Source organism: Rhodotorula graminis, assembly GCF_001329695.1.
Source record: "Rhodotorula graminis WP1 unplaced genomic scaffold RHOBAscaffold_1, whole genome shotgun sequence".
In the NCBI taxonomy this organism is placed as follows: Eukaryota; Fungi; Basidiomycota; class Microbotryomycetes; order Sporidiobolales; family Sporidiobolaceae; genus Rhodotorula; species Rhodotorula graminis.
The window spans coordinates 595,168-609,545 of NW_017264928.1; the positions used below are offsets into that span (position 1 = coordinate 595,168).

The 14,378-nt window shown below is 69.3% G+C and overlaps 4 protein-coding genes across 4 annotated transcripts; 2 read left to right on the top strand and 2 right to left on the bottom strand.

The window, feature by feature from the left end:
* Positions 1-26: 26 nt before the first annotated feature.
* On the top strand, positions 27-1,053 carry RHOBADRAFT_40644 (uncharacterized protein; the record flags this gene model as incomplete). The annotated part of the gene is made up of 4 exons (XM_018413740.1): positions 27-134; positions 205-324; positions 400-466; positions 533-1,053. The coding sequence occupies 4 exons, from the start codon at positions 27-29 to the stop codon at positions 1,051-1,053; spliced, it is 816 nt and encodes a 271-aa protein (XP_018274150.1).
* Positions 1,054-1,258: 205 nt separating this feature from the next.
* RHOBADRAFT_50613 (uncharacterized protein) lies at positions 1,259-3,135 on the top strand (the record flags this gene model as incomplete). The annotated part of the gene is made up of 4 exons (XM_018415407.1): positions 1,259-1,349; positions 1,494-1,608; positions 1,873-2,264; positions 2,354-3,135. 4 exons carry the CDS (start codon positions 1,259-1,261, stop codon positions 2,977-2,979), a joined length of 1,224 nt encoding a protein of 407 aa, XP_018274151.1. The 3' UTR covers positions 2,980-3,135.
* A 54-nt stretch (positions 3,136-3,189) lies between these two features.
* Positions 3,190-4,489, bottom strand: RHOBADRAFT_32742 (uncharacterized protein). Its single transcript, XM_018413051.1, has 5 exons — positions 4,135-4,489; positions 3,877-4,033; positions 3,682-3,804; positions 3,545-3,603; positions 3,190-3,461 (listed from the first exon to the last, which is right to left on the bottom strand). Exons 1-5 carry the CDS (start codon positions 4,420-4,422, stop codon positions 3,222-3,224), a joined length of 867 nt encoding a protein of 288 aa, XP_018274152.1. The 5' UTR covers positions 4,423-4,489; the 3' UTR covers positions 3,190-3,221.
* A 4,584-nt stretch (positions 4,490-9,073) lies between these two features.
* RHOBADRAFT_40647 (uncharacterized protein) lies at positions 9,074-13,660 on the bottom strand (the record flags this gene model as incomplete). The annotated part of the gene is made up of 3 exons (XM_018413741.1): positions 9,074-9,922; positions 9,991-13,464; positions 13,559-13,660. 3 exons carry the CDS (start codon positions 13,658-13,660, stop codon positions 9,074-9,076), a joined length of 4,425 nt encoding a protein of 1,474 aa, XP_018274153.1.
* Positions 13,661-14,378: the final 718 nt, after the last annotated feature.

Here is a 14,378-nt window from a genome sequence, read left to right on the forward strand (position 1 = left end):
GCTCCACCCGCTCCACTCTCGCCAAAATGGTCGAACCCGCCACCGCAGAGCGCGCCGACGAGCTCCGGCACAACTACGACTCGATCGCCGACCAGGTCAAGCAGGCCGCCGCCAAGCGAGGCAGTGGGCCGGCGGTGAGTGGGCTCCCACCTCTCCCTTGTGCCCTCTACGAACAACCCTGACCGTGATCTCGGCCGCCCGCAGCCCCGCCTCGTCGCCGTCTCCAAGTACAAGCCCGCGAGCGACCTCCTCGCCCTGCACGAGCACGGCGTGCGCCACTTTGGCGAGAACTACCCGCAAGAGCTCGAGGGCAAGGCCAAGGAGGTGCGTCCTCGACCGTCCACTCTCCTGTGCGCGGTTAAGCGCCAGCTCACGCTCGCCTCTTCCCCTCTCCGACAGCTGCCGACCGACATCGCCTGGCACTACATCGGCACGCTCCAGTCCAACAAGTGCAAGATGTTGGCCTGTGCGTCCCACGGTCCCTCCTGAGGCGCGCGAGCGACACCCGCTGACCCCGTGTCCACGCCCGCAGCGATCCGCAACCTGTACGCCATCGAGACGCTCACGTCGGTCAAGGCGGCCAACCAGCTGCACAACACGCTGTCGGCCCTGTCGCCGCCTCGCGACGAGCGCCTCAACATCTTTATCCAGGTCAACACGTCGGGCGAGGAGCAGAAGTCGGGCCTGCCCGCGCTCGAGCCGTCGTCGGCGGCAGAAGGCCCTCTCGTCGACCTCGCGCTGCACATTGTCGACAAGTGCCCGACCCTGCGCCTCAAGGGCCTCATGACGATCGGATCGCTCGAGGCGTCAACGTCGGACGCGCCCAACCCGGACTTTGAGCGGCTCAAGCAGACGCGCGAGGCGCTCGTCCGTGCGCTCAAGGACAAGGCGGGCGACGGCGACGCGGTGCGCAAGGCGGTCGACGAGGTCGAGCACGAGGGGCTCGAGCTGAGCATGGGCATGAGCAGCGACTTTGCCGAGGCGATCGAGCAGGGGAGTACCAACGTGAGGGTCGGGTCGAGCATCTTTGGCGCGCGGCCGGCCAAGTGGTGAGGCCGCGGTCTCTCGAGTGTGTGTGTGTTCTGCTGTAGCGATATCCCGTCCCCTCGCATCCCTTGCAAAGCTCGTCGTTGTTGAACACCAGAGCGACCCGGCTTCCGTGGACTTTTGGCCGATCGGGCTTGCTGCAGCTTGCTGCCTCGCCTCGCCAGCTCTCTCTCGCCCTCTGTCCCGCCGCACCCGCTCGAGCACGACGACCATGGCCGGCAAGCAGCCTGTGCAGGGCCAGTGGCAGCCTCAGCAAGATCCCAACGCGCACCTGTACCCGCCCGACGAGCTCTCCTACGACGGTGAGCCCTCCGCTCCTCCCGCCCTCGCCAACCTCGTCGGCCCGCGCCCTGCTCGAGCAGAGCCAAGGTGGCGGGCCCGTGGAGCTCTGCATCGGCGACGAGTGCTGACCCTGGCCCCCCCTCGCGCCCCTCCGTCCCTTGCAGCCTACGGCAACCCCGCTCCGCCTCTGCCGCAGGAGAGCAAGCGCGACAAGCGCCGCCGCGAGATGGTCGACCGCGTCACGAGGCTTCAAGACGACACGGTGGCACGGCGAGACAGGTGCGCCTCGCCTTTTCTCTTTGTGTTCAACCGCCGCCCCGCCGCGGGCGAGCTTCCCGGCCGGCTCTCGAGGGAGGAGCACGGGGCCGCACAGCAGCACCGCGCCTCGCGTGTACAGGCCTGCGGGCTGTCGCAGCTCGTTCCTCGAGCATCCTGTGCGGCGCGAGCCGTTGCAGTCTTGCCCTCCTCCCCCTCCCCCCTCGAGCACCTCTGCCGCCAGATCCATCGCCGCGCGACCCGAGCTGACTCTCTCGCCGCCCGCAGGATCTTCCACGACCTGTCCGAGATCTACGCCCGCACCGCCGACGAGCTCCTCCCGCCGCCCGTCTTCCCCACCTCGGACCTGTCCATCCCCGTCGGCCAGCTGCCACCCTCGCTCCCGTTCACCGACCCCGTCATCCCCGACATGCACCCAGTCCCGTACCTCTTCTCGCTGCACCGCCTCTCGCTCGAGCGCGCCAACGAGCAGGTCGCGATCCGCCTGTTCCACCAGCACCAGGTCGCGAGCGCGCGCCGCCTGTACGACGCCGAGGTCGAGCGCATCGAGGACGAGTACGAGGCGGCGACCAAGGGCGTCGTCGAGAAGCTGTTCGAGGGCGTCGAGGAGCGCCGCAAGAGGTTGCTCGAGGAGAAGGACGGCGAGGGCGTCACGATCGGTGCGTCCGCGACTTTCCCTTCCTCGTTCGTTCGTGCGACGAGCTTTCCTCGAGCCCGTCCTGACTCTCGAGCATCTTGCGCCACACAGACACGTTCCTCGAGAGCCAACGCACGCACGGCACGCGTCGCATGCGTGGCGGCGGGCGCGTCGGCGCCTCGTCTCGCGGCGGCGGCGCAGGCGGCAACGGGCACAACGGCGGGCTCGGCTCGGGGACCAACGGCGCCGCCTCGCCGTCCGAGTCGGTCGCCAACGGGCGAGACGGGCCCGGCGGCGCAGGCGGTGGCGGGTCGGGCGCGGGCGTCAACGGCGGCGGCGCGACGAGCGCGGCGGGCGTCGGCGTCGATGCGGCCGCGCTCGGGTCGCTCCTCGGCCTGAGCGGCGTCGCCGACCCGTTCCACCTCGCGGCGGCGCTCCTGCCGCCTAGCGGCGGCGTCGCCGGGTCGGGCGCGGCGACGCTCACGGCCCTGAGCGGCATCGGGCCGACGGCGTCGCTCCTGACGGGCACGGTCGGTAAGCGCAAGCCGGGCGGGCGCACGCAGCCGGGCCTCCCGCCGGCTCACTTCCTCGTCCAGAGCGGGACGTACAGTCAGTTTGGCAAGAGCTTGGCGGGCCTGAGCGCGCTCCGGGGCGAGGAGGTCGAGGGCGACTTGGGCGAGATGAGGCGCAAGCGGCAGCGGACCGGGGCAGGAGGACGACGGAGGGCATACGAGTGACCTTGCTCGCCGTCGACATGCACCCCTTTCCTCTCTCTCCCTCGCACCCTCTCCCTCTCCCTCGCCTCCCACCTGTTGTCCTGCCGTCACTTTCTGCTGTAGATACCCTTGCGCTAGCCCATCTCTCTCTCTCTCCCTGCATCCTCATGTTGCTCTCCATCGTCTCGCGTGTCTCTCGCTCTCGCTCTCGCTCGCGCAGAAGGAGAGGGTCCGTGCGAGATGAGTCGAGTGCAGGTCGCGCTCTACAAGATCGGGTACACGTCGCCTCGCCTCTGGTCCCACAGCGGCATCTCCCTGCGCATCTGCTCGAGCCACTCGAGGTCGACGTCAGCCATGACGAACGTGCCGGCGTCGTCGTCGACGCCCTCGTCCGGCGGCGGGAACTTTGGCGGCCGGTCCGACGCCTGTGCGACGACGGCGCCCCACGGGTCGACGATGAGCGCGTGGCCGAACGTCTGACGCGAGGGCGAGTGCTGGCCGATCTGTGAGGCGGGCAGGGAGAGCGGCGAGTGAGCTCGCGAGCGCGGTGGACCCGGGCCGCAAGGCGAGAGAGCAAGGGACGCACCTGTGCGGGCGCGAGGACGTAGCACTGGTTCTCGATCGCTCGTGCGCGTAGAAGGACCTCTATGTCGGGCAGTGCGAGAGGGTCAGTCAGGCGTCGAGGAGCGGGAGGAGGAGAGGGGGCCCGAGCGAGAGACGCACCCCAATGAGGCGCGCCCGTGTTGAGCGTGAACGCCGACGGGTAGCAGAGGACCTGGGCGCCTCGTCGTCGAAGCGCGAGCCCGACCTCGGGGAAGCGCAGGTCGTAGCACGTCAAGAGGCCGACTGCGAGGGAGACAGGGCGAGAGAAAGGGTCAGGAAGTGCCAAACGAGGAGGTCCGAAAGGGCGGGACGGACCTTTGCCGATGGGCGTGTCGACCGGGTCGAGGAGCTTGTCGCCCTGGATGGTCGTCTTGCTCTCGAGCATGACGCCGCCGGCCGGGCCCGTCGGCTTGACGTCGAACAGGTGCAGCTTGCGGTACGCCTGGGCGATCTCGCCGTCGGGCGAGATGAGCTGTGGATGACGAGGCAGGTCAGGTCAGGGTGCCCGAGACACGCTCGAGAGAGGTCGTCGAGGAGGAGGAGGACGACGAGGAAAGAGAGAGAGGGGCGCACGAGGTTGGTGTTGTAGCACTTGTCCTCGGTGGCCTTTTCATGCACGCCGACACCGACCCAGATGGCGCAGTCCTTTGCCTGCTGGCGGACCCTGCGCACGAACGGGCTCGAGTCGAGGGGCTCGCTCAAGAGCGGGACTTGGTCGGCGTTGGCGATAAAGTCTGCGGCCTCTGGGAGGTAGAGGAGGGCGCAGCGTGCTGCTGCTGCTCTGCGGATGAGCGAGGTGCAGAGTGCGGCGTTGCGCGAGACGTTGTTGGTCGAGCAGATTTGGCCGACGGCAGCGAGCATGGCGGTCGAGGTCCGGGTGTGGGGGAGGAGGAGGAGCAGCTGGCGAGTCGCTGTCGAGGTGGCGGGTGGCCGTCGAGGTGCTCAGGCAGAGTGCAAAGCTGCAGCGGCTGTCGATCCAAGCTGTCGAGGGCGAGTGTGGAGGCGAGCGTCGAATCGACGTCGGTGGCTGAGGTGGGCCGATTCGGCAAGGCTCACGCGGCTGCATGTGCACTCTGCCTTGTGCACTCGCCCTTGCACCTTGTGCACTACTACCTCGCAGACCTCGAGCTCGGAGCCGCACATCCGCAGCCTCGACCGCCTCAGCTCCTCCTTCCCCTCCCTCCCGCCTCATCACCTCGACCGCCAGCTCGACCTCGACACGGCTACCGTCGCTGCCAGCGACACCTCGCCCTTTCACTCACTCTCGACACACCGTCACGCCCAGTCCGCCGCGCCTCGACACCCGCCCACCGTCAAACTCTGCTCCCCCGCCTCCTCGTCCTCGCACGCCGCCGCCCCAGCTCGCCCTCGCCTCGCCTCAGTACTTTCCGCAGGGTCGTCCAGCCGGTGTAATACAGATTCAGCGCGGCGCATTTCTCGACTCTCATCGGCAAGGGAGGAGGCGAGGACGCTGCAGAGCCGGGACGGCGAGCGAGGTGCAACTGAGCGACCTGGCGCATCTTGTGCGCATGCGTCGCAGCCGGTCTCGAGAGATGGAGAGCGACAGCTTGACGAGAGCTTTCAGCGAGGCTTTGCGCGAGCGGGCGCAGTGAGCGAGAGCGGCGAGGAGCACCAGCAGCTTCCCTCGCTCTCTCGAGTCGGCGCAACTCGCTGGGCAGACGCGCGATTACTTGCATTGCATCGACTGGCCCCATGCGCACTCCTCCGCGGAACGACGAGACTCTCTCGTGATGACAAAGGTCAGCTCTCCGCCGGCGAGCGATGGAGGAGGGGGGAGGAGGGGGAGGAAGGGGGAGGCAGGCGCATGCCGAGCGGAGGCAGGGCCGTGTCGCTGCGAGAGTTGAGGTCGACTGGTCGCTGTGGAGCTGGTGGAAGCCCGAGAGGAGCTGGTCGAGGCGAGGTGACGAGGAGGTGAGGTGCGCAGGAGAAGCTGGAGGAGCGGCGGCGAGCTGAGGCGGCGCTGTAGCGGCGGCGCAGTGCGCAGTGGTCGGTGCCGTAGAGCGCAGCGCACAAGGCAGAGCGCACAAAGGCTAAGGCACAAGGCTCGTTTGAAGCTTGCCGGTTTGGCGCGCCGCAGGTGGCTGCCACCACCGAGGCCGAACTCGCCTCTCGCCGCACTGTGGTCAGTCCACGCGCAGCTCCATACGTCGGTGCACCTCTCGACATGGCCTGCATGCCCCCAGCAGCCCCGCCTCGCGTGAGCAGCGCCGCCCCCGACCTCGACCTCGACCCCTCGTCGTCGTTCCCCCTCGACCTGTCTCGCTAAACCCTCCCGCCGGGTCAGCGACCACTCGAACCCGCCCCAGCAGCACGCACAACCCGCCACAAGACGCGACGGCACCCTCCCACGCCCCCGTCGACCCGCACACCGCGCCCCATCCTCATCAGCACCCCGCGTCAACAACCGGCTCTCGACTCACGACAACGACTCGTGGGCCAGTGGGAGACGTCGTCGTCGACTCGAGGAGGTGTAGGGAGGGCCAGGGCACGGCATTCACGCTGCATGGGTCTCGGACGATGGGTGCGTCCTCGTCCCCCTCGCCTCCCAGTGTTCGGCGCCCCTCTCCCTCCACCCTCGCCCTCCCAGCCACCTTGCGACGCATCCAGCATGCAACACAGAACTGACTTGTCCCTCGTCTCCGGCCAAGTCGGCTGCGCAGGGTCGGCGGGCGGCCGTGTTGGGCGGCGCAGAACGCGGTTCATCCTCGAGGGCGCTCATCCAGAACCTTGTGCGTCCCTCGCACACTCTCCTCTACCTACATGAGCTCCATATGGGCCTTGGCTCCTCGCCCAATCATGCGCTGACTCTCTCAACCTCGCGCCGCAGGTTAGTCGCGCCCTCGATGGCACCTCCCCCTTCTCGGCCCCGAAAGCTTCCCCTCGCGCGCTTGCTGCGCCGCGCGATGGCGCCCTTTCCTCTCCGAAAGCTCTCCTTGTCCCTCGCGAGCCTTCCCGGACTGCACAGAGTTCTTGTTCGTCGTCGCACTCGTCCCGACGGCTCAGCGAGTCGAGCCGCCGCGGACGGGTCCTTACGAGGCTGCGCCCGCCCTCGCGTGCCCCTGAGGGCAGCGGGCGCACTATGGTGAGCCGCTCGCACGGCGCGCACCCCTGCGGAGCGCCCGTGCGCCCGGCCACCTACAAAAGACAGGGGGATCCTGCGCACCCTCGCTCAAACGCTAGCTCTTGATCTAGCAGGGTTACGGCTTCGTGCGCGCGCCAGATCGAACGAGGAGGAGTCTACGGTGCAATCGAGCGCTTCTCCCGAGCCCTTTCGTCTTGTAGAGCCCGAGTTACGGCTCTCGCTGCCCTTCTCAAGTCGGTCGGGGAGCGACCCGAGCGCAGCTCTTCCTGTCGGCTCCTCTGCTTTCGCGCTCTCTCCTCGAGTTTCTCTGAGTCTCCCACGAGCGAGAGAACGTGCGCCGACGCCTGCCGGCTGCGCAAACCTCGTCCTCCTCCTCGACTTGCTCCCGAGCCTTCTTCTCGCTTTTACTTCGCGTGCTTGTCGCGCCCGGGGTCGCGAAAGCTCGAGAGCGGTCCTGAAGCTCATTGGCCGCGCTTGACGACGTCGCACGTAGTCCTCGTCGAGCTGCAGACTCGCAGAAAGCGCTCGAACACTCGTCAAAACCCTCCCCTCGAGCGAGTCGAAAGCTATGCGAGAATAGCTGGAGCTTGGTGATCTCGCTAACGGCTCCACCTCGAAGCTATTGGCGAATACAAACGTCAAGCGCGAGGTTGTAATCTCGACAACCCGCGCCCCGCACCTCGTCCTCCACGCGCAACTCAGCCGCACCGCTGCTGTGCGTTGCCGGCGCGTGTCCAGCTCTTCTGCATCGCATCATCTATCCATGGGGCCTGCTCCCGCGCCGCCGCGAGCGGCCGCCGAGGGCGCAGGGCGCGTCGCATCTTCATCAGCAACTCGCGTCGTCCGGCCTCTCTCAGCTCGCGGCAACGGTTCATGGGCCTGTGGGCATCGTCGTCGAGGACTATCTCAGCATCAAGGAGACTACTGGGCCAGACGGCAGCGCTGCGCGGGCTGTGGGCGACTGGTGCGTCCTCCTCCTCCCCGCCTCCCCGTGTTTGGCCCCCCTCTCCCTCTCCCCTCGCCCCCTCTGCTACCTCGCGACGCGGCGCAGGGGTCTCAATGGACTGATCTCGTCTCTCTGCAGGCGGAACGGCTGCGCAAGGCGAGAAGGGCGGTCTTCTGGGCGGCGCGAGGCGAGCTCTCCACCTCGAGCCGGCTCATCTTATTCTTTGTACGTCCCGCGCACTCTCTTTCTTCCTTGCAGGACCTTCACATGGGTCTGTACTCCTCGCCGAGCCGCTCACTGACCCTCTCGACCTCGCGCTGCAGGTTAGTCGCGCCCTCGATGGCACCTCTCCCTTCTCGGCCTCGAAAGCTTCCCCTCGCGCCCTTGCTGCGCCGCGCGATGGCGCCCTTTCCTCTCCGAAAGCTCTCCTTGTCCCTCGCGAGCCTTCCCGGACTGCACAGAGTTCTTGTTCGTCGTCGCACTCGTCCCGACGGCTCAGCGAGTCGAGCCGCCGCGGACGGGTCCTTACGAGGCTGCGCCCGCCCTCACGTTCCCCTGAGGGCAGCGGGCGCACTCTGGTGAGCCGCTCGCACGGCGCGCACCCCTGCGGAGCGCCCGTGCGCCCGGCCACCTACAAAAGACAGGGGGATCCTGCGCACCCTCGCTCAAACGCTAGCTCTTGATCTAGCAGGGTTACGGCTTCGTGCGCGCGCCAGATCGAACGAGGAGGAGTCTACGGTGCAATTGAGCCCGTTTCCCGAGCTACTTTGTCGTGTACAGCGCGAGATTGGCCTCTCGCCTTCCCAGTTCCAGCCGAGGTCGGCGAGGCCGAGAGGTGCTCTTCCCGCCGGCTCTCTCTCTCTGAAGGACTCTCTTTGTGTGTGCTCGAGTGCATAACAGCGAGCGAGAGAGAGCCTGAACGGCTGCGGGCCGGCACGGACCTCGTCCTCCTCGTCGACTCGCTCGCAAAGCTGCTTTCCTGCGCCTTTCCTCTCTCGCGCCTCGCGCACGCTCGCTGTACGAAAGCACGCCCCAGATCGCGACGCAGCGAGGTCGAAGTTAACGAGGAGCACTCGAGTCTCGGAGAGGGGTAAAGGCAGAGAAAGACGCTCGAGCCTCTCGTAACGACAGACCTCTCCTCGAGCGCGTTCGTCCTGCCTCGGCGCGACGACGTCGGCTACTTCGAGGCAGAGGAGCACGTCTAGCAGCTCTTCAGACGAGAACAAGAGGCAGAGGAATAGACGAGTTGCACGACGGGAAGCGATCCGGCACTTCAAAGGGAGCGAAAACGACGTGGCGATGAACAGTGTGGGCGAGTGTAGCGAGGAATGGCAAAGGGGTATCTAGTAGAGACGGACAGCTATGGCGAGGGTAAACGAGGAGGGACGAAGGACAAAGGGAGGGGAAGCTACACAGAGAGAGAGAGAGGCGACGAGGGGGAGGAAGAAGGGGACGCCCGCTCGTCAAACGACAAAGACGGGACGGTCGGCGCAGCACGCCGAGCCGCGGAAGTCGAGCTTGGCGAGGCGAGCGGCCCTGGGCGTCGGGCACTCGTGCGCCCGGATCGGGCGCAGCTCGTGCTGACGCTGGTTCTGGTGCTGCAGCTGCCTCGGCGTGCCGGCGACAGGCGCGCCGCGCTGCTGCGGCGGCGGCGGCGGGCGAGGAGCCGGCGAGGAGCCGACGTAGACGTCCTCCTCGACACCGCCGTCGTCGTGCTCGTCGCCCTCGTCCTCCTCGAGGATGAGAGGTCCGGGCGCGCTGACGCTTGCGCTCATCGACTGCCTCGCGAGCTTGGACGACGCCGGCGCCGGGAGCGCCGACGGGCCCGAGTGCGACTGCGACGACGACGACGACGACGACCAGCCGCCGAGCGAACCGACGAGGGCGCCGAACGAGTAGCGCGACTTGGTCGGCGACGGGCCCTGCGAGCCGTTCGACGAGGCCTGCGAGAGGCGCGACGTGTGCGCCTGCTGCTGCTGCTGCTGGATGGCGGCAGTGACGAGGGCCGAGGGCGACGGCGGAGGTGGGCGGTGTTGGCCCGAGAGGCGGCGGGCGTGCGGGTTGACGCGGTCCAGCGGCCGAGGCGACGAAGGTCGGCGGATGTGCGACGCCGTCTCGACGGTGCCCTCCTTCGACTTGGGGAAGAAGGTGAACGACGCCTCGTCGATGTCGAGCGTCGACGACAGGAACGGCGGGAGGATGTTGTCGCCGATCGGGAGCGGGGGCAACGAGCTGTGCTTGTTGTACCCGAAGAAGGACGAGTCGTCGTCGTCGAACGAGTTGCGTGTCGAGCTGACGCTGCCCTTGGGGAACTGCGGACCGACACGAAGAGTCAGTAAAGGTCGAGGCAGAGACGGGCAAAGGCGAGAGAGGGGCGTACGCTCCAGGTGCGCACGAACGAGTGCGAGCGGTCGTGGCGCTCGGCGCGAGCCTTGTCGGGCGTGTGCGGCATGACGTCGCTGCTCGTCGACGTCGTCGAGTCGGAGCTGAGGCGCGTGCGCGGGTCGTTGTCGACGGCGAGCGGCGCCAAGTCTCGCCCGCTGCCGCCGTACGTCCCCTCCTCGTCGTCCTCCTCCTCCTCCTCCTCCTCGGCGAGCGTGTCGAGCTGGCCGAGCGCGATCGCGACGCTGTCGCGCGCCGAGGCAGGAGGCGGGAAAGGGCTGCCGTTGGGCGGCGAGGCGAACTTGCCCGAGAACGAGTCGTCCAGGCCGGACGTGTCCTCGGTCGTGTCGCCCGAGTACGAGCGCCCGAAAGACGACGACGACATGGTCGCGCCCGAGTACGAGCGGCCAAACGACGACGAGACGCCCGAGAGCATGCTGCCGTCGGACGCCTCCTTGAACGGGTGACGGCGCCCGGCGACGTCGCCGCGGTCGTCCTCGACGGGCACCTCGCGCCCTGCTGCCGCCTCGTCGTCGTCCTCGACCTCCTCCATGATGAGCGCGAGGTCGTCGGCGCGCGGCTGCTTGTGCATCGACGGGCCGGTCGAACTCGTGGCCGAGCTCGCCGACAGCGACGCGGCGTGCGACGGCTGCTGCGGCGCGTACGACTGGGGCGGACGGGACGAGCGCGGCGGTGGCGGAACCGGCGACGCGCCCATCGAGGACACGCTCGAGGTGCGCTGCTGGTGCTGGTACTGGGTGACGTCGGCCGCCGCCTCGCGCACTCGGTCCTCGAGGACGCGCTCGACCTCCTTGCGCGTCTCGGCGTGCTCGCTGCGCTCGCGCTCGAGGGCGGCGACGAGCGTGTAGATCTGGTCGCGCATCTCGCCGATGAGCTTGGCCTGCGCCTGCGCGAGCGCTTCGTCCTCGCGGTCCTTCTTGACCTGGGCGTCGAGACCTTGACAGCGCTCGCGCCAGCCGTCGACGTCCTCGACGAGCGAGTCGCGCTCGTCGGTGAGGTCCGAGATGGCCTCCTTGGCCATGTCGGCCTCGCGCTGCAGGCCCTCGACCTCGAACCGGCGCGCGACGCGCTCGTCGTCGAGTTGCTGCTCGAGCTCGACGATGCGCGACCGCATCTCGCGCGCCTCGTCCGACGCCTTCTTCTCGAACTCGGCGATCTCGAGCGCGTGCGTCGACGCGAGCTGCTCGTTGCGGCCCTCGACCTGCTCGAGCCGGGCCCGCAGCGTCGCGAGCTCGTCCTGCGCGGCGGCGAGGGCCTCGGCCGACGCGCCGCCGCCGATCGACGACGCCATCCTCGAATGCACGGGCGAGTCGACGAGCGAGGCCGAGAAGTCGCCCGCGTCGCCGCTCACCTCGAGGTCGCCAAAGCCGCCGAGGACGCCGGCGGGGAAGGTCGAGTACTGCGACGTCGACGGTGCAGGGCTGCCGCTGTCGGCGCGGGCGCCGCCTTGCGCCGAGACGAGCGACGACCGCCACGCGCGCTTCTGGCCCTCTGGCGTAACGCCGGCGAGAGACGAGACCGAGCTCGTGCTGGTGCGGTACGAGATGGACGAGCGCTTCATCGTCGGCGACGGCGAGACCTTGCGCGACGAGGTCGAGACGAGGCCGCCGTTGCCGAGGGCCGACTGGGCCGAGAAGCGGCGCTCGGGCGTTTGCACGGGCGACGTGCCGACTGCGCCGCTGCCGATCGACAGGGAGCGGAGCCCGCCCTTGGTCGGCTGCGAGGCGAGCGCCGATGTGCCCGAGGGCGACGCGGCGAGCGGCTCGGGCCTGTAGCCGGACACGGCCGCCGAGTGGAACATCGAGATGTGCTTCTCCTCGGGCGACGACGAGGCGCGCCTCTCGTCGGGCATGCCGGCGGTCGACGGCGTGCCGTTGGCCGAGGACGTGACGGACGACGCCGAGAGCGACAGGGGCCGCATCGACGACCGCCGCGACGCCGTCGGCGAGGGCGTCCTGCCGAGCGCAAAGTCGCGTTGGCGGAATCCTTGCTGCTGCTGCTCGGCGTGCTCGAACACCGACTCGAGGCTGTTGAGCCGAGGCTCGCCGACGGCGGCGGCGAAGATGCTGCCGGGGCGCGGCTTGCGCGGGCTCGGCGAGCCCTTGACGCTCGTCGCGGTCGCCGCCTGCTGCGGGCTCGAGACGGGCGTCGGCGTGCGCGCGCCTGCGCGGCTGCCCCGGCTCGTCCGGCGCCGCGGGCTCCCGCCGTACAGCGACGCGTCGTCCTCCTCCTCGTCCTCCTCGGCAATCTCGCCCAGCTCCATGACGCTGTGCTGCGCCGCCGCCGACGCGCCGTGCCCGCCGAGCGCCGAGCCCCAGCTCGAGCGCTTGTTGACGAGCGGGCTGCCCATCGCGCCGACCGACGACGACGCCGACGACGACGAGCCGGCGACGCCGAGGCCGACCATCGGGCTCGACGGGAGCGGCGGCACGGGCGACGACGCCGCCGAGATGGGCTCGCCGTCCGAGGTCATGCCCGGGCTCCTCGGCGCCGCGAGCAGCTCGCCCGGCTCCTCGTCGCCGAGCGAGATGGCCTCGGTCGGCGCCGCGAGGCGGCCCTCGAGCGCCTCGAGCGCAGACTGGCGCGTCTCCTCGGGGCTGCGGTTCGAGTCCTCGAGCTCGCGACGGCCTCGCTCCTTGAGCGCCGCGAGGACGTGGTGCGGGTCGGTCGACCAGCCGACGGGTGCGAGCGGGCTCGCGGACGGCGACGACGAGTGCGGCACGTCGGCGAAGGACGAGACGGCGGGCCGCAGGAGGGCCGGGTCGTGCACGGTGCCGGCCGACACGATGTCGAGGCTCTCGCGGAAGTTTGTCACGCTCGAGTGGCGGGCGTGTCGGGAGCTGTTGCGGCCGTGTTTGGGCGGCGGACCGGGTGCGGGTGCTGGAGGGAGGGGCGAGGTCGGACGGCCTGGCGCAGGATGAGGGGAGAAGGTCGGGGAGGAAAAGGACGAGCGGCTCGCCTCGGGCGAGCCGGGGTACCCGCCGCCGTGCAGCCAACTTGGCGGCGCCATCGCTCTGGGCGCCGGCGACACGGATCGCGGCGACTCGGACGGTGGCGGCGCGAGCTGCGGCGCCGGGCCCGAGAACGACATCGAGATGCTGGCGCGCGAACGGTTGTGGCCGTGACCCATCTTCTTGAGGCTGATCGAGTTGCGCTGCATCGACATGCGCGAGCTGCTCGCCTTGCGGCCGTGCCCTGGCCCTGCGCCGCCGAAGCCGGACGCCGCGACGAGCGAGTCGCCGCCCATGGTCGCGAGGAGGCCGCTCTTGGACTGGCTGCGGCGGTGGGCGTGCTTGGCGGCAAAGTCGGCGGCCGACGTGACCGAGCCCGACAGGCCGGAGCGTCGTCGTGCGGCCTTGGTCGGCGAGGTGCCCGGCGTGGTGGTCGACGCGTCCGAGTAGGTCGAGACGCCGGACATGCGGGCGTTGGTCCGGGCGCGGTAGAGCTTGAGCTGTTTGCGCGCAAGAGGGGCCATGGTCAGTGCACGCTCTCGACTGAGTCCCCCCTCGCCGTCGCAGGCTCGAAAGAGGGGCAGGGAGACGCACCTTCTTCTTGGCGGCGAGGAGGCGGTCCTCTCGCTCTTTGGCGGCGGCGTCCTTGCCCGCATAGGCGTACGGCTGCTGCGAGGTGCTCGCGACTGCCGACATGGTCGAGAGCGTGGGCGCACAGGCGGGAGCGGGAGTGAGACGAGGAGGAGGACGGGGTACGGGGGAGGGAGCTGAGGGGGTGCCGGTGCTGAATGGCGCTGGGTGAGGCGGGCTGTGCGGCGTAGTGGTGCGAGATCAGGGCCAGCCCTGGGATCTCTGGCGGTGGTCGGGGAGCTGTCGAGAGGTCGCGGCGGCCGATGTGACGGGTGCCGGGCGAGCTGCTCGACAAAGGGCGACGGCAAGGGGGAGAGGGTGAGCGACCGCTCGCCCGTGCTGTGCTGCTCCGTGAGAGAGGGTGCGCACCTGTACAGGGGCGCACACAGGTCGCGAGCGAGGCAAACAACCGACGCGTGCGAGGTCCACGGCCTCGAGGTTCGACTTGGGCGAAGCTGGCGCGCGCTTGGGCGGGCGGATCGGCGGGCGAGGCGGGTGCGCAGTGGAGCCGGCTGGCGAGTCGTACGGGCGGGCACAGTGCACGGGTGGTGGCGGCGACAGGTAGTCGAGCTGGCGGGCGACGCGCGCGGCGGGGACACGCGCCGACTTGGGAAGGCTTCGAGTCGACGACGACGAGCGCGTTCAGCGACGGCAACCGGGCTCGTCCGTACGCGCAAGCTGGTGCAGGTCAGGCAGCGCCGACGCAGCGACGGCCAGCCGGCAGCAGCGTGCGCCTGCGAGGCCGACTTGCCCTGCAGCGCGCACTCAGAGCCTCGACCTGGGT

Bases quoted from the DNA above. Each gene is read 5' to 3' on its own strand.
- RHOBADRAFT_32742 (XM_018413051.1), bottom strand. From the start codon at position 4,422: ATGCTCGCTGCCGTCGGCCAAATCTGCTCGACCAACAACGTCTCGCGC. The intron at 4,034-4,134 runs GTGCGCCCCTCT...CGTCATCCACAG, and splicing joins AGTGCTACAACACCAACCTC to CTCATCTCGCCCGACGGCGA. The intron at 3,462-3,544 runs GTGCGTCCCTTG...CCCGCCTCACAG, and splicing joins ACGTCCTCGCGCCCGCACAG to ATCGGCCAGCACTCGCCCTC.